The sequence below is a fragment of the Ceratotherium simum genome, chromosome 33 (assembly GCF_057802395.1).
Source record: "Ceratotherium simum simum isolate JZ-2026a chromosome 33, ASM5780239v1, whole genome shotgun sequence".
Classification (NCBI taxonomy): Eukaryota; Metazoa; Chordata; class Mammalia; order Perissodactyla; family Rhinocerotidae; genus Ceratotherium; species Ceratotherium simum.
Genome location: NC_141932.1, coordinates 4141546 through 4159768, shown reverse-complemented (window position 1 = coordinate 4159768; position 18223 = coordinate 4141546). Strand labels below are relative to the sequence as shown.

Genomic DNA, 18223 nt, shown 5'->3' with positions numbered 1-18223 from the left:
TCCCTGCTTGAAGCTCTCGTTATAATCTGTAATTTACTTTAATCCATATCCTCACTGTATTTGCAATACAACAGTCATACATGATACTGGTAAAGAGATTTAGGAATTACAAAGAGTTTTAAGTAAATCTTTTTCTGCCTCTTCAACTTCCTGTTTCCCTAATTGGCTACTTTCACGTCTTACAAACTTTTCATGCAATTATATGTACATATTTGTATATGAATTTTTTTAATCCAAATGGCCTCACATTATACATATTGTTCTGACACTTGACTTTTTCTTCAATTTGAACTTGACTATGTACCTGTTTGTAGGTCTAGCCTATTCTTAAAGGACTATACTGTATTTCATTCTTAAGCATAACTCTTGTTTGACACTGTTGAATGTCTCCCCACTAGATTCAGCTCCACGAGAGAATGGAATGTCAGCAATATTCTATTTACAGCTTAATACTCTATTTCCAGTGCCTGGTGCATCATAGGTACTTAAGTATTTGTCACTTTAAAATCAAATAAATGCAAGTAATGAGAGAAATGAGAGTTGGAATGGGAGAAGAGTGAGGAGGAGAAATTAGGATACAACTCTGTCACCAGCATCTAATTGGTATTTTCTTTTTTCCTCTTCTGTAGATTTAAAGGTGCCCAGATCACACCTGGTCTCCGTCATCTCTGGATGACTCTTCTTGTCAACCGTAATATTAAATACCTGAACTTGGAGAGAACTCACCTGAAGAATGAAGACATAGTGATGGCGTGCGAAGCGTTGAGACACCCACACTGTTTGCTGGAGTCTTTGAGGTGAGTCCTGGGTATGGTTTTTGCTTTTTTTGGTTTCCTCTTTGTTGTTATTGTTTTTACTTTTTATTTTGAAATAATTATTCACAGCAAGTTTCAAAAATATTACAGAGACTTGGGAAGATGACAAAGTCCAGAGATGGATGGTGGTGATGGTTGTACAACAGTGTGTATGTACTGAATGCCACTGAACTGTACACTGAAAGGTGGTTGAGATGGTCAATTTTATGTTATGTGTATTTTATCACAATAAAAAAGTAACTTTCAATGTTTCACAAAGATAAAAAAATATATATTACAGAGAGGTCACACATACCCTTCAGGCAGTGTCTCTTAATGGTCATGTCTTACGTAACTACATTTGTGTGATGCCAAAACCAGGACATCGACACCGGGCAATGTAGATATGTCGTTCTGTCATTTTATCACACATGTAGATTCGTGAAACCACACTGCAACCAAGATACAGGAAAGCCATCGTCCTTGTGTTGCCCTTTCCTGGTCAGATCCCTCCCCCTGACCACCATCCCTAATCCCTGCCAATAGCTCATTTTCCATGTCTATAACTTTGTCATTTCAACAATACTGTATATGTGGAATCATGCAGTATGTCACCGCCTGAGATTGGCTTTTTTCAATCAGCAAAAACCCTTGAGGTCCATCTAAGCTGTTCCGTGCAACAGTAGTGCGTTCCTTGTTATTGCTGATTGCTATCTGGTGATACGGATGTACCACAGTTAGTATCTATTCACCTATCCAGGGACATTTTGGTCATTTCCAGTTTTTGCCTATTACTACAACTTTATAAATCCTGAGTGTGTGTTTTGTCAATTAGATTAAAAGTGGTGTCTAAAGACACTACTGCTCGATGCTTTTGGTCCTCTGAGACAGAAGCATGAAGTCTGTTTCGAGCTTTGTTAAATGACACACAGCAACTTGGAAGAGCTGTTTGCTTTGCGCCACATGTGTGTTTGCTCCGTAACTCACAAGCTGCACTTTTAAGAATGTGACCCAAGGAAGTCAGCCAAAGCATAGAAGTCCTTTCAGGATGGAAATGCATATGTATTTGCCCAATACCATGTGGTTTTACAACAGTCTCCGGGAACGAAGAGGAAGCAGCTGCCCATTCTCTCTCTCTGGCTGCTTCACAAACAGAATAACTGGAGGTTGGATTCAAAGAATAAATAAGACACATATTGTCAGAAAAGAGGAGCCAAGGAAAGAGAAAGTGTGAAGTCATATGGTGGGAGGTGACAGCCTGTTTCTAGGAACCATAGTGAGTTTACCTTCCAGTGATTCATGAGGGCAGGAGTCTTGTTCTGTTTCCTTCGCTGCTATATTCGCAGAGCCTGGAACTGCTCTATTCCTAGCATCTGGCCCATATTACGCCCCCAAACACGGACTGGGTGGAGGATGGGATGGAACGACTGGCTAACTCTCTAAATGGGAGATGACTTTGAAAGATTGGGCCACGTTGTGAGGGGTTTTGATTGCAAATTCCTCAATGTGATATTCAAATCCTGCCATTTGCAACAACATGGCTGGACCTTGAGGGCATTATACTAAGTGAGATGAGTCAGACAGAAAGAAAAATACTGTGTGATCTCACTTGTATGTGGAATATTAAAAAAAAAAAAAAGCCAAACTCCTAAAAGCTGAGGGTAAAATGGTAGGTAGCAGGGGCTAGGAATAGGGGAGAAGTAGTTTAAGGATACAAACTTGCAACTAGCAGATAAATAGGTCCTGGAGATCTAATACACAATATAGTGAATATAGGCAACAATGTTGTATTATGGTCATGGTAGGGAAGAGGGAGAATCCCCTTCCACCCTTTCCCCCAAGATTCTTATGGCTGGCCAAATAATTAAAAGACAGGTTAGCAGGAGAAAATAATACGAAGTTTAATAACATGTATACATGGGAGAAACCAAGGAAACTGAGTTTCTCAACAAAATGGCAGAGATTCTCATCTTAAACACTATCTTCAGCTAAAAACAAAGGAGGATCTTGGGGGTGGGGGAGTCAGCTATGGGAGATTACCAGTAAAGCACAGTAAACAAGAGTAAGGTTATTATGCAGATTTAAGGCCTCACCTTCTACATTGATAAGTTTCTAGAGATGAGGTCATCCCCCCTTTTCCCAGTACAGAGAGGGAGATACCTTTACAAATGGAGATTTCCCTTATAAATGTAAATGTTTGTCTGACAACCCTTTACAGGGCCACCTAGAGAATGTGGCCTGGGAGAGACAGAATTTTTGATAAGATGGGCTTGTTGGCGCCTTTCCTATTGTAATATCTATTTTACATTAGATTACAGCCATCATATGGTAGTGGCTCCTTCCTGAAACAGGCCTTCTATGTTAAATTCTTTAGGCAGTTTGGGGGAGGTCAAAAGTCTGTCAGAGAAAATAATCAAGGTAAAGAGACATATTTCAGGGTGGCCAATTTTGATCTCCCACAGTCATCAAACTTGCTAAGACTCTAGATCGTAATTATTCCAACCACAAAAAAGAAATGGTAATTAGGTGATGTGATGGAGGTGGTGGCTAATGCTATGATGCCAATCATATTACAATATAAATGTATCAAATCAACATGTTTACACCTTAAACTTACCCTTGCAGTTTGGACCAAATGTCCACACGTGGACCAAATGTCTTCTGGGTGTTTTGGACAGGACCAAGTGTCTGCTGGTCATACTTACACAATGTTATATGTCAGATATATTTCAACTAAAAATAAACAAGTACAAATTTAAATATATGCAATGTTGGCTGGTGATCATTGATACGAATGAACTAATGGCGGAGAGAGAGGAGTGGGGTAGAGTGGGGCAGGCACGGTTTTAGTAAGGTAGAGAAGACTGGCTTACTCAGAAGAAGTGAACCTCATAAACTTTGAATCACATAAAAACCTGGGGTCAGGGGTAAGGATGTTGCAAACAAGAATGGCAAATTCTCAGACCCTGAGGCCAGAGCAAACAGTGTCCAGGAACCAGCAATATGGACAGAGCAGCTGGTGTGTAGAGGTAGGGGAAAGGGGTTGCTTTTGGGGAGAGACGAAGATGTGTTCCATGTTGCCTGTCTCTGCAGGTTGGACCACTGTGGGTTAACCCACACCTGTTGTCAGGTGATCTCCCAAATCCTCATGACATCTGTCAGCCTCAAGTCCCTCAGCCTGGCAGGAAATAAGGTGACAGACCAAGGCATGAAGTCTCTCTGTGACGCCTTGAAGGGCTCCCAGTGCACCCTGCAGAAGCTGATGTGAGTCTTGATTCTTTCTCCGGGGTTATCTTCTCTTAACTGAGATCGTCCGAGTGATGGGGAAGCAGAGGGGCACTAGCTGATGCGTAAGCTGAGGGTTAGAGTGGGACCTGTGACCTCACACGAGTGCCCCAATGTTGAGGTTTAAGAAAGACCCAGTAAATAATACGTGTGTCTTTGCTGCCGTGCTCTGAACTGATGTAAATGATCAGAGCAGAAGCCAAACACATAGAACCAGAGAGTAGAATGGCAGTTGCCGGGGGCTGGGAATGGGGGAAATGGAGAGATGTTGCTCAAGGAGCACAAACTTCCAGTTACAAGATGAATAAGTTCTGATGATCCCGTGTGCAGCATTCTGATTATAGTTAACAATACTGTATTATATACTTGAAAGTTTCACCAGTGCCGAAATCTCAGAGTCATAGGCTTGTGGTCAGAGCTGCCATCTATGAGTCCCTTGAGCACCAGGCTCAATGCTAAGAGTTCCATTCCCACTCTTCTAAAGCATGCCGTGGCAGTAGCATCCCTCTTTCATCAGGAGTTTGGTGCTCAAGTCACAGCAAAATGTGAAAACCAAATACCACAAGTTACCCTTTAAGGCCCAGAGGGGAAAAAAGTCACAGTAGAAACCAACAGAGCTTCTCTCCATCAGTCTGTAGGAGAGGGAGGAAAATCTTTCTTCAGTGTCTGGGGCCTGCAAATTAAACTGACAATGGACAGATTAACCAGGAGAAAATGTGTACAAATTTTATTGATGTTAATTTTTTTAATGTGTATGGGGGCTTCACAGAAAAGAAGTGAATAACCCAAAGAAGTGGTTAGACTCAGGAGCTTATATACCATTTTAACAAAGAGTGATAAATTGTGGAGAAGGGACTCAACAAGGGAAAGGGGTTTGGGGCTTCTAGGGCTGCTAACTTGTGGTAAGGTGACTAGCAAGTATATGGGGGAAACTTATGGTGGATAAGGGTTATATGAAGACATCCCAGTGCCATCTCCATCTCTGGTGATAAGGGTTATTGTCTGCCTGGTACAGGAGAGGGGGAACACCTACACAAAGGATTTTTTTTATGCATCCAGGCAGAGGGCAGAGAGCTCTTCCTGTGTATGATTTTTCTCAGTTGCCTTCAGCTCAAAATAATCTTTATGCCAAAGTGGCATCTTTGGGGCTGGCATATCCTGATCCCCTTCAGGTCCAACCCAGATGGTGTTTCTTCCTTCATCAAAAGAAATAGCCGTCAATAACACAGAGTAAGTGCCTGCTGCAATGCACTGCTCCAAGCACTTCAGATGTGTTAATTCATTTAACTTTGTCACAACCCCGTGACAGAAGTACTATTCAACTCTTATTTTTCAAGTACAACTGTTTCCTTAGCTTCGAGAAACGGATGGAATATCTAGTTAATGTCTAAGGGCCATGATGTGTCAAATGTAGGTCCTTCTAAATAGGAGGGTCATGCATCTCGGGAAAACCTCACACCTTAGTAAACGCCAAGAGGGAAAACAGCCAAGCAGAGAACAGTTCAGGCTGCCCACGTGTTTCCCATTGTGGTTGATGGCAGATCTAATCGTGCCATATTTAGAGTGTTACTTTTGGACTGAAGCACTGGGGTTGAGTTCGCAAGTTAAAAGCAGACACGATGTGACATCACAACACGATGTGACATAGCCACACTTTGTGACATCACCGTCCACCTGCAAGGGCCCGTCAGCTATGGGGGTGACATTTCTTTCTCTTCCTTGCAAGGGAGGCAGAGGTGAGACTTTAAGAGCAGAGCTCATTATCTCCTTTCTGGGGGCTCTCTCTCTCTGCAGACTGGGGAACTGTGGTCTCACGGCAGCTGACTGCCAGGATCTGGCCTCGGGGCTCGTTAACAACCTGAGCTTGACACACCTGAACCTTTCCAGCAACAGCCTGGGGAGTGAAGGCCTGAATCTGTTGTGTCGGACCATCAGACTTCCCAACTGTGGGCTACAGAGGCTGATGTGAGTCCCCCTCACTGCCCTGCGAGGACTTCACCGCTTTGTCACCAAGAGCGTGTGCCGCTCTGGAAGCGCGAAGCAGTGGGGAGCACGAAATTGTCGTGATGAAAGGACCTGATAAGCGCTACCTCCTGTCCCTACCCATCATCTCCTAGATCTCATCCTTCTGTGGAAAATTCTATCTCTGCCTTTGTGTTTTCTTACAGTGGGAGGTCGACTCATCCATATACAGTCCATTCTCATTCGCGGTAGTTACTTTCTGTAAAGTCACCGCGAACACCGAATTAGCAAATGGGGAACCATTGCTCCTGGCAGAGATACAGGGTTAGGTTCCCGCGAGATTCTGGTCAAAACATTCTCATCAGCCAGTCAATACATAAGCTTGTTTTGTGTGTTTCTGATTCATTAACAGTGAACTCGCAGCCAACTGTGCTGTAACTCACGCCTGAAGGAAGCTTTTGTAATACATATATTTTCTCCGCAAGGCACATCCCAGCCTTCCTGCACTTAGAGACATTAGACGGCACTTTAGCACTGCACTTGCGGGCCATTTTAAACAACGAAATCACCCACAAAACACAAAAATGCAAAAAGTCGTGGCACTAACTGGACCATGAAAAGAACACGTGTTTATGGTAGAGAGAAAAACAAGTTCAACCTCAGCTGGGAACGTGTGCAACGGACGACTGGAATATTTCTCTGCTCTGCACATGCGTGTGTCCACAAAGGACTGTGAGCACCACCAGTGTTGATTTTGGGGATAACAAATAAATTTTAGAGAGTAGGCACATTCGTGAACACAGAATCCATGATAATGAGGATCAACTAGATTAATTAATTAAGCACTTACTTTGGGCGAACACTCTCAGTTGCTAGTGATCGAGAGATGACAGACAGACATGGTCCCTATTTTCCATAGGTTAAATTCTGGTAGGGGAGTGTTGGATAATCAATGAGATTTTCAGACGATGGTTATGGTGACGCAGGGCCAACGCCCTCCAAGTCTGTTACACAATTCTGGGAGCACCGTGCACACATCTCGACAATGCTATGTGCTCTAGCTATCGTATAACGTGTCTCTATCACTGTTTTAAAACCTGCCTCCTCGTGTTGCCAGATTTCTCTTCTATCCCAAATCTTTGGTTTGACAGTGAGAATGAGAGATTTTTGTTACTCTCCTTCAGTACCATCAACTTGCTCTGCTTTGCTCCATTAGGACCACTTTGTTTTCTGCCATGTCATCCTTTTGACCAAGTCCACCGATAACTTTATTGTGAAAAATATTCATGCATTAATGGTATACCTGTAGCCATAAATTCTGTTACAGAATATAACTTTAATGTCTATATGATCTTATGATGAATTCTAAGATTCCCCAGTGAATAAGTGATGGGGAGATACTGAGTATGGTAGATGGAATAGTAACCACCCCCACACACACACAAGATGTCCACATCCGAATCGCTGGAACCTATGGATACGTTAACTTATATGGCAAAAGAGATTTTGCTGGCATGATTAAGTTAAGAATCTTGAGGTGGGGAGATGATCCTGGATTATCTGAGTGGCCCCAATGTAATCACAAGGGTTTTTATAAGAGAAAGAAGGAGGTGGGAGAGTCAGAGGTGGAGAAGCAATAACAGGTCAGAGTGATGCTTTGCTGGCTGGAGATGAGCTAAGGAACATGGGCAGCCTATAAGAGATAGAAGAGGCAAGGAAACAGATTCCTCCTAGAGCCTCCAGAAGGAGCGCAGCCCTGCTAACACCTTGATTTTTAGGCCAGTGAGTCTCGGATCTCCACATTATAAGATAACATACATGTGTTTTAAGCCACTAAGTTTGCGGTAATTTGTTATCACAGCCATAGGAAACTAATAGATTGACTGTGAAGGAAAATTAAAAAGAGACAGTCAGAGGATCTTGAATAGCAACCAGCGCGTGCATTATGCAGACATTGTGCCAAGCACCTCATGGTCATTCCATCTCTTAAGCCTAACATATACGAACCTTCTTAAATACGAACATAACCCCCTCCCAAAGGAGGAGCAAACTGACGCCAAGAGAAGCTGCTTACCCAGGGTCACACGGAGGCAGGAGTGTGACGTTCCCCTTTCCCTTGTGTGTGCCTACAGACTAAATGAATGCAACCTGGATGTAGCCAGCTGTGGCTTTCTTGGATTTGCGCTTATGGGCAACAGACGTCTGACACATCTGAGCCTTAGCATGAACCCCTTGGAAGATGCTGGGATGAGCCTTCTGTGTGAGGTCATGATGGAACCATCCTGTCACCTCCAGGACCTAGAGTAAGTTTCCATGGTTGTTGGGGATCAACTCTACCGTATTGAGGCCTGGGGGTCCTAGAAGATCAAGAAAGATGAGCAGGGAGACTGCTAACAAAGATTTGTTCCAGGGTCAACTGATGCTCATTTCTTCCAGTGAACACTCTTTGTAAGTTGATGCATTGACACTACAATGAGAGTGGGAAGGACAGAGATTATTCTGAACAAGAGCCCCATGGCAGGATCTGTGGAATTCTAGGTCACTCTTGATCTCTAAAACCTGTTCACTTCTCAGAACACATCATCTTGCCCCAAGTTAATCTTCAGTTATTTAATCTGTATGTGGGATGGAGATGAGGGGACTGTCTATCTCTTAATCCCTTTTCTCTCTGGGACTCAAATTTCTTCACCCCTTATTGGAGTGTTTCTATTTAATAGAAGTATTGCATCATTAAACAATCTGTAGAAAAATTTAAAAATCTCAACGAGCAGAAATAAATCCCTAATCTCACAGCCAAGCAATAATCACTGTTAACGTTTCAGTAAATGTCTTCTGGATGCATACGGAGCATTTAATGTTACAAAGAAAGGATACTAGCACTTAAAGCATTCTTACCATGTGGCAGGCACAGAGCTCTAAATATTTTGCATGTCTAGTCTCATGAAGTCCCCCCACCAATCATAAACCAGGTGGGAACCAAAACTCCCAAGGACCCCAAACCTTGCCATTGGTCTCACATTCTGTCCTTGAGGATATGCGGATCATAATAGCAATGAAGTGTGGTACAGTACTCCATTTAATGGTGCAGCATAACTTAAATCCCCTGAAGCTGGGCACTTAGCTTATGTCCAATGTTTTAGTCACGTGTGCCTTATAAATCTTGGTGTATTTGGTAGCATTTTCTTATGATCAATTACAAAGGTAGAATTCATAGACCAAAAAGTGGGACCATTTTGAGATCTTGTCCCTCCCCAATAATAAACAAAAGAAAGGAATGGGATAGAGATCATAGTTCACAAACCTCTAAATGCACCCAAAGTATTAATTCCTCTATTTATTTTCATGAAATTGGCATTTCAAGCCCTACTTCTGCACGATATAGAAACTAAAGCTTAGTCAGTTGGAGATGTCATTTCTTTGGGATTACATTTAGTTCTGGGAGATTATCTGGTCCTCTCCATCATCATTTATCCATGCTAGCATCTAGAACTTGGTCATTCCCACCTGCTCTTCAGGTGTGAGTCCTCACAATGGAGTCCTTCCTCATTTTTTATGTGAATGCCTCCTGGAGATGGACTCTCTCATCCGCAGTGGGATCATTCTGTTCTTAGCATACTAAGCTGCAGATGTGAAACTCTGAAACTGTTTCCATTATTTCTACTCAGGTGAATCATCCAGTCATGACTGCAGGGACCATTTCCACCTCCCACCCCCTTGTCCTAGGAACAGAAGCACAAGACCACTCTCCTTTTAGATCCTAAACCCTATCTAGCATTTCAGCAACTTCTGTCATCCTTTCTCTCCCTCTCAGGGCTCTGTCCTTTTGTCAGGCACTCTATCAACTTCTACTCACTCATGTTTTTTCTGTCTCTCTCCCCTTCCACCATGGAGAATCTCTATCCCATCTCCAGGTGGGAAACAAACTCTGATGTGCTCATTTATTTTTCCAGAGACACCTCCAGTCACATCAAACACTTTCCCCACTCTCCACCATCATCCCTCTCCTGAGCCAATGGATGCCTCACAGTCTAAGTCATTCACAAAGATGGTCAGAAAGGTTACCACTAGGAAGAAATAAAGGAAATGCCCACTAATGTTGCTAACATTATCCCACTGTAGTACTCTCCTCAAAAGGTGTGGATATATTCATTCCCTTCCCTTCCCTTCCCTTCCCTTCCCTTCCCTTCCCTTCCCTTCCCTTCCCTTCCCTTCCCTTCCCTTCCCTTCCCTTCCCTTCCCTTCCCTTCCCTTCCCTTCCCCTCCCCTCCCCTCCCCTCCCTCCCCTCCTCCCCTCCCTCCCTCTCCCCTCCCCTCCCCTCCCCTCTCCTCTCCTCTCTTCTCTTCTCTTTCTCTCTCTCCCCTCCTGCAGACTGGTGAAGTGTCATCTCTCTGCCGCTTGCTGCAAGAAACTGTCCTATGTGATCACAACAAGCAAACGCCTGAAGAGCCTGGATCTTGCCGCCAACGCCCTGGGTGACAATGGAATTGCAGCGCTGTGCGAGGGGTTGAAGCAAAGGAAGAGTCCTCTGAGGAGACTCGGGTAAGTTCCTGGGATCACCTCATGGAGGGCTGGACACAGAGGAAGGGGGACTCGAGTGTGAAGTCGCTTGAACAAAGACGGCGTTCCGACTTGCACGATTCCATTAAATTAGACGGCATACAACCTTGGCAGAGTAATAGACGGAGGCATAAATTCCAGCCAGGCTCTTATAAGAAGTGACTGAAATGGCAAATGCTTGAGAACAGAGTCTGGAGGTAGTTAGTACTCGATAAATGTTTATTGGGCAACCCAGGTGTGCTAGACATGGTGCCAAATGGTAGAAATTTGGAGGTAAATGACCTTGGCATTGCAATATATGTGGCTGGTGAGAAAGATGGACCAAAAAGCAAGTGATGACACTGGTGGTTCTCAAACTTTGTAAGCATCAGAATCACTTGGGAGGTTTGTTAAAACAGTGTGCTGGTACATACAATGAAATATTATTCAACCATAAAAAAGGAATGAAATACCAACCCATGCTACAACGTGGATAAACCTTGAAAACATTAGGCTAAGTGAAAGAAGCCAAATACAAGAGGTCACATGTTGTGTGATTCCATTTGTATGAAATATGCAGAATGGGCAGATCTGTAGAGGCACAAAGTAGACTGGTGATTTCCAGGGCCTGGAGGGACTGCTTAATGGGTATGGATTTCCTTTTGGGGTGATAAAAATAAGTTGGAACTACATAGAGGCCATGGTTGCACAACACTGTGAACTACCCTAGAATGTGATATTTGACACCGTTTATTGAGTACCGACCATGTGCTGGCATCGTGCATACATTATTTATAACCCCCATGACACTGAGGGGAAGAGTAATATTCCTCTTTTATTGGGCAAGGGGTTTAATCTGAGGACCTATTTCCTTCCTTAAATCACACATCATTCTTCAAGCTCATCGCCACTTCCATTCTGTCACCCCCTCCACTTCTCTCTGTGCAGTCGTGCCCATCTCTACCTCCTTTTTCCTCTTAGCTTCCATGTCCTATAGTCTTCTTGACTTGGCTGCATCCACCTAGAAATACTCTAAGCTTTGAAGAACCCCACTCTCCACCCTCTGAGCACCTGCACTTAGGTAGCGGAGAATTACAAGCAAAGTGGAGAAAAAAGGCAAACAAGGGCAAGTTGGTGTCATGTACAGTCAGTGGTCATTGATGTAAATTTCTATCTTCCCAGTGTTGCATTTTTCTGGTTGACTTGCTTTCCCCACTCCCAGAAACAATAATTTCAAACCAATTACACTCTCTGGAAACTTTTGAACTTACCTTGCTCTTTCTGGTGCTTAAGAAATGACCTCACCCCCTTCAAATCAATATAAAACCATTTCACAGAAAAGCTCTGGACTTTCTACCATGAAACCAATTAATCTCTGCACCCACATTCCTTCCTTTCTGAAACAATAAAGGGAGCATCCCTACTACTCTGAGGTTAGCTTCACCCATATTGGGAATCCCATAATCACCTGTCTACGAAATGCCCTATCCTATCATTGAATCACCTCCCCCTTGCCTCTACCCTCAGCCTCCCTACTAGCGAGTTTCTGTTTTCATAAATGCTTGGATATTATTTTAGAAGAAAAACCAGCAACAATAGTAATAATAAGCCTTCATTCAATCCCATCTCACCGTCTAGCTATAGGTGGCTAAAACTACTTGAGTTGCATCCCACAGACTTTTTTCTCTATCATAAGAATTCCCAAATATACAAAATCTAGAATGATTGGGACATTTAAAATCTATAAACCCACCACCTAGTTTAAACTATCTATCTGGTGAATTATTTCATAGCAAGTTACAGATTTTGACATCCCGCCCGTAAATACCTGAACAATGCATCTCCAAAATATAAGAACACTACTACAGTACCATTATTACATCTAACAATGTTCTTTGGCTTTCCATTGCTCTTAGGATAAAATCCTAAATCCTTAATGTGTCCTATAACGTCCAGCCTCATCTCATATCGCTGCCTCTGTCTCCACTCAGGCCACCTTCTTGACTTTTCGTTTCTCAGACATGTCTACCCCTTCCTTCCACAGGGACAGTGTACATGCAATTTCTGAAGCGTGTATCAATACTTCCTTCCCCCATTGACCTAGCTCAGTTCTCCTCATCTTTCAAGTTTTAGGTGAAATGGGACTTTCTCAGCAAGTCCCTCTCTGTGTTCCTTGTTTTGTTCCCTTGTTACAGGCTTTCTCAACCTTTATCTTTGGTCCTTTCCACAACTATAATTGAGTCACCCAGCAGCTCTCGTTGTGGGAACCAGAAGCAGCGGCAGCATCACCTGGGAACTCATTAGAAACGCGAATTTTCGGGTCCCTCCCTAGACCTACTGAACCAGATACTTCACAGATGGAGCCCACCGTTCTTTTTTATTTTCATTTATTTTTTTATTTAATTGAAGTCACATTGGTTTATAACATTATATAAATTTCAAGTATACATCATTATGTTTCGACTTCTGTATAGACTGCCTCACACACTGCTGGTCGGAATGTAAATCGGTGCAGCCACTATGGAAAACAGTATGGAGAGTTTTCAAAAAATTAAAAATAGAAATACCATATGATCCTGCTATTCCACTTCTGGGTATTTATCCAAAGAACGTGAAAACACTAATTTGAAAAGACATATGCACCCTTATTATTCACAATAGCTAAGACTTGGAAGCAACCCAAGTGCCCACCAATGGACGAATGGATAAAGAAGATGTGGTATATACATACAATGGAATACTACTCAGCTATAAAAATAAAAAAGATGAAATCGTGCCACGATTCTTTTTTTAAATGTTGGTGTGAAAGTCAAATGGGTTGAAGGAAGGATGGAGCATTGATCTTTGGGGTTATGTCCTGGGTGTCCTGGCCCTACAGGTTGGAGGCATGTGAATTGACTTCTGATTGTTGTGAGGTGCTCTCCTCGGCCCTCTCCTGTAACCAGCACCTGACCAGCCTAAACCTGATGCGGAATAATTTCAGTACGAGGGGAATGATGAAGCTGTGTTCAGCCTTTGCACATCCCACATCTAATCTACAAATAATTGGGTAAGTCCCTGGTGATTGTCGTCTGAGATACAAACCTGCTATTACAGGCATGCTAGTTGGAGAAGCAGTTTATCAGAGAGGGTGAGATCATGGCTCAGCAACCAGATCTTTATTCAGCCAATAAGTGCCCACTATATTCCAGGCACTGTGCTGGATGCTGGGGATACAGGAGTGTGGGAGATAGAGCCAAGGTGCCTGATCTCATGGGGCTTACTTTTGGATGGATTGGGGGTGACTGGAGAGACACCATACAAATAAAATGTTTATCTTAAAAAAAACTAAAGTAGAATTACCATGTGATCCAACAATTCCACTTCTTGGTATATACGCAAAGGAATTAAAAGCAGAATCTCAAAGAGAGATTTGCACACCCATGTTCGTAGCAGCACTATTCACAATATCCAAGAGGGGGGAGCAACTCAGGCATCCATCACCAGATGAAGGGATAAACAAAATGTGGTCTATCCATACAATGGACTATTATTCAGCCTTAAAAAAGAAAGGAATTCTGACACATGTTATAACATAGATGAACCTTAAGGACATTATGCTAAGTGAAATAAACCAGACACACACAAAAAACCACTGCATGATTCTGCTTATGTGAGGTACCTAGAGTAATCAAATCCATAGATACATAAAGTGAAATGGTGGTTTCCAGGGGCTGAGGGACAGGGAATGGGGAGTTATTGTTTAATGAGAACAGAATTTCAGTTGGGGAAGATGAAAAGAGTTCTGGGGATAGATGGTGGTGATGGTTGCGCAACAATGTGAATATACTTATTGCCACTGAACTTTACACCAAAAGATGGTTAAGATGGTAGATTTTATGTTATACATCTTTTACTACAATTAAAATTGTTTTTAAATGTTCAGGATTACTCTAGGTGGTACATGCTAAAGAGAAAATGAAATAGTAAGAGAGAGTGACTGGACGTGGAGTTAATTTAGATTGTGTGGTCAGAAGTTCTCACTGGGGAACAGATGTTGGACTTGAGTCCTGAAGGCAAAGGCAGGGTGTGAAGGTCTGAGACAGGAACCTTCCCAACTGAGGGAGACTTAAGAGCAGAGACTCCTAGGACAGACCTCCCATATTCTCTCTGAGGAGACCTGGAGTTAGGGAGAGAAGGAGATGGTGGTAAAATACGACACAGATAACAGCCAGCTCATGGATGGGGAAGCACCTTAGAGACCAGAGTTTTAAAATTTTGAATTTTCTTCCAAATGGGATGAGAAGCCAAAGGGAAAGTTCAAGCAGTTGAGTGATCTGGCTTAAGTTTTAAAATTCCTGATTAAAGAGAAAGTTTTAAAAAAAAATTGCAGGGGCCAGCCTGGTGGCGCAAGTGGTTAAGTGTGCGCACTCCACTGCTGCAGCCCGGGGTTTGCCAGTTCGGATCCCATTGTCAAGCCATGCTGTGGTGGCATCCCATATAAAGTGGAAGAAGACGGGCACGGATGTTAGCCCAGGGCCAGTCTTCCTCAGGAAAAAGAGGAGGATTGGCATTGGATGATAGCTCAGGGCTGGTCTTCCTCACAAACATAAAAATTAAAAAAATTGCAGTTCATCAAAAAAGTAAAACAATTACCACATCACCCAGCAATTCCACACCTAGGTATACTACCCAAAAGAATGGAAAACGGGTAGTCAAACAAATACGTGCATGAGCATGCTCACAGCAGCATTATTCACTGTAGCCAAAAGGTGAAGACAGCCTAAACGTCCATCAATATAAGAATGAAGAAATAGGGCCGGCTCCGTGGCTTAGCGGTTAAGTGCGTGCGCTCTGATGCTGGCGGCCCGGGTTCGGATCCCGGGCGCGCCCCAAGGCACCACTTCTCCGTCCAGCGCGAGGCCGAGTCCCACGTACAGCAACTAGAAGGATGTGAACCTATGACATACAACTATCTGCTGGGGCTTTGGGGGGAAAAAAATGAATAAATAAAATCTTTAAAAAAAAAAAAAAAGAATGAAGAAACAAAATGTGATATATCCGTACCATGGACTGTTATTCAGCCACAACAAGGAATGAAGTCCTGGTACACGCTAGAATGTAGATAAACTGAAAACATTGTGCTAAGTGAAAGAAACCAGACACAAATGATCACATTAAATTCTCATAAGTTGACACATGTAAGAACTTAGTGCCTTAGAACATGAGAAACACTATCGTCTTTCTGTTTGGAAGATGAGAGAAGCCAGCAAAGGAGGATAAGGAGTAGCAGCGATACTTAAAAAGAAAACCAGGGAGATGTGGCTTCACAAAATCTAAGAAGATGGGGTTTTAAGAAAGACGTGAGCACTACGTCTAATGCTGCTGGGAGAGGAGAAAGATGAAAAGAGAAGCGAGTCTGCTGGCTGTGGCAGCTTGGAGATGATTAACCGCTTTGAGCAGTTTGGGTGGGACAATGAGAGTAGAAGTCAGGCTGAGCTGGACTGAAGAACGAATGAGAGAGGAAGGGGAAATGTGTGCAGACTAGGAAAGTTTTTGCTCTGGAGGGGAGAGGAAAGAAGTGGGTAGGGCTAAAGGTTCAAGTCAAGACGCTTCTGTTAAGATAGTATCAGAATATGCCCAACCGTGTCTTCTAGAGCGAGCAGTTGAAAATGAAACTTAAGGATTCCACGTTGTACGTTCTGGAGAGCTGAGATTAAAGGTCACTGAAGATTAGTAGGACTATCCTTTAAGATTAGGGTGCTGCCTTCATGTTCAAATGAGGGCTTATAGATGGAGTTTCTCTGATGGTAGAAAGAATATTTGCCATTTAGTACCCCATGTTCGCAGACAGAAGAGAAGTTAAGCAGAACCCTGAGAGTGAGGAGGTACAGTTACGATTAGGGAAGTAAAACTTGACTGGAGAAACGTGGGCTGCAGAATGGACAGCCCATTGAGGCTGGTCGTGCTGCATTTGTATCAATAGCAAACTTCCTAGTTGAGTAAGTGTTCTCTCCTGTAAGGTCCAGCTCTCAGCGGTTGGCTTTATCCAGGGGTCAAGTTTTGGCAGATGGATGTAACCAGAAAGCACACAAGAGTAGTTGTAGTGTGGGATTGTGAGGGGGATAGGAGAGAAGTGAAGGGGGGGAGGAGGGATGGATGAGAAAGCATGGCTCAGTGGATTGGGAGATCTTGATGTGGTCAAAGAGAATGGTTAGAGCAGTCACTTCAGCAAACGAGCTGAAAAGGCAGAAGAGTGAGTTGAAAGACAGCGTATTTTTACCAATGATTCGTGAGGCAATACAGCCTTTGACAAGATCAGCTTGTGACTATGGGACTTAGTAGCTGAAGTGGAGTAGAAGAATCAGACCTGGATTTTACTAATTGACTTTTCAGGAGCCTGGCTTCCCACCCATAAAAGGAGGATGAAGCTATATATCTATTTGAATACGTGTTTCTCTCTCCTCTCCTAGAATATAAGCTTCATGAGGGTAGGGACTTTGCCTTGTTCATCACTGTGCCTCCAAACCCTATAGCAGGACCTGGCTTAAAGTCAGTTCTCGGGCAGGAGTTCATGGGTGGATGAGTAATCATGCCTGCCTCTTAGGTTTGTTGTGAGGGGCAGATGCCTGTAACAGCTCAGTGTAGTATCTGATACATCTAAGTGTTCCTTTCCATGTAAGGATTTATTTTCACTCTATGGGGGATCATGCTTCTGCTCCTCAAGAAGAGGTTTCAGATCCTTGATGGGGTTTCCCAGAATTTTGAGGAAAGGAGAAAAGTCGGGAGCAAAGTCCCAGAGTAATGAGTCCCCCTTCTGCTTCCCCAGGCTGTGGAAAAGGCAATATCCTGCTCAAATAAGAAAGATGCTGGAGGAGGTACAGCTACTCAAGCCGCATATAATAATTGATGATGGTTGGTATTCTTTTGACGAGGATGACCGGTATTGGTGGAAAAACTGAAGACATGAAAACCCTCCCCACCCACACCTATTCTGATGGAGGAACTTTAAAAGCTATCTTCTCCAGGCAAGCTCTGCCCAGGAGTTCCTTCTCAAAGATGGAAAATGGTTTCTGATCCTCATGAAGCCCTCGTTGGTAGTGATTCTCTTGTGTCCGATATAACCTGGTTATTGCATTTGCCTCTGACATAGGCTTGTGACCTTCAAGTCATAGAACCTCAATATCTATGAAATGTCTGTCCTACCTCGGAGCGTGTAGAGGGACTCAAATAAAATAAACACTGAGAGCATTTGGAAAAAGTGTCAAGTGGCCTTCTTGACCAGTGGGGATGGGATTCAAGAGCAGAGGTGGGAGGATTTAGGTTCTTAAAAGTGGCCCCCAAATTTGGTAATACAACACCACTGATTTAAAAAAAAAATTAAAGCACTTACCTAAATGTCAAAGGGTGATGTGACTGTCACTCAGTGTCTGAAATAGAAACACAAAGCTGAACTTACTACTTAGTGTAGTAAAGGAGAACTGGTCTACCACAGTCTGCGTAGAGCAGACCGCTATTCTCTGTAGGTAGGGATTTGGAGAAGCAAAAGTACAAGGATTGGTGGATCTTCAGGTGAGCTGCCATGTAGTTACTCAGGTGAGACTGGCAGTCATGGGTGTGTTCATCAGAGTAAATCCCTTCCTGATTGGCTCAATTTCAGAAGCTA

General features: G+C 43.2%; 1 protein-coding gene across 1 annotated transcript in view; it reads left to right on the top strand.

Annotated features, from left to right (window-relative positions):
* The window catches only part of NLRP5 (NLR family pyrin domain containing 5), a 33175-nt gene extending 15656 nt beyond the window's left edge, over nt 1-17519 (top strand). Inside the window, exons 5-11 of the mRNA XM_087422258.1 lie at nt 630-797; nt 3888-4058; nt 5874-6044; nt 8174-8344; nt 10411-10581; nt 13457-13627; nt 17387-17519. Coding sequence (XP_087278384.1) covers nt 630-797; nt 3888-4058; nt 5874-6044; nt 8174-8344; nt 10411-10581; nt 13457-13627; nt 17387-17519 — 1156 coding nt within the window. The remainder of the gene's footprint in view (nt 1-629; nt 798-3887; nt 4059-5873; nt 6045-8173; nt 8345-10410; nt 10582-13456; nt 13628-17386) is intronic.
* The last annotated feature ends 704 nt before the right edge of the window (nt 17520-18223 follow it).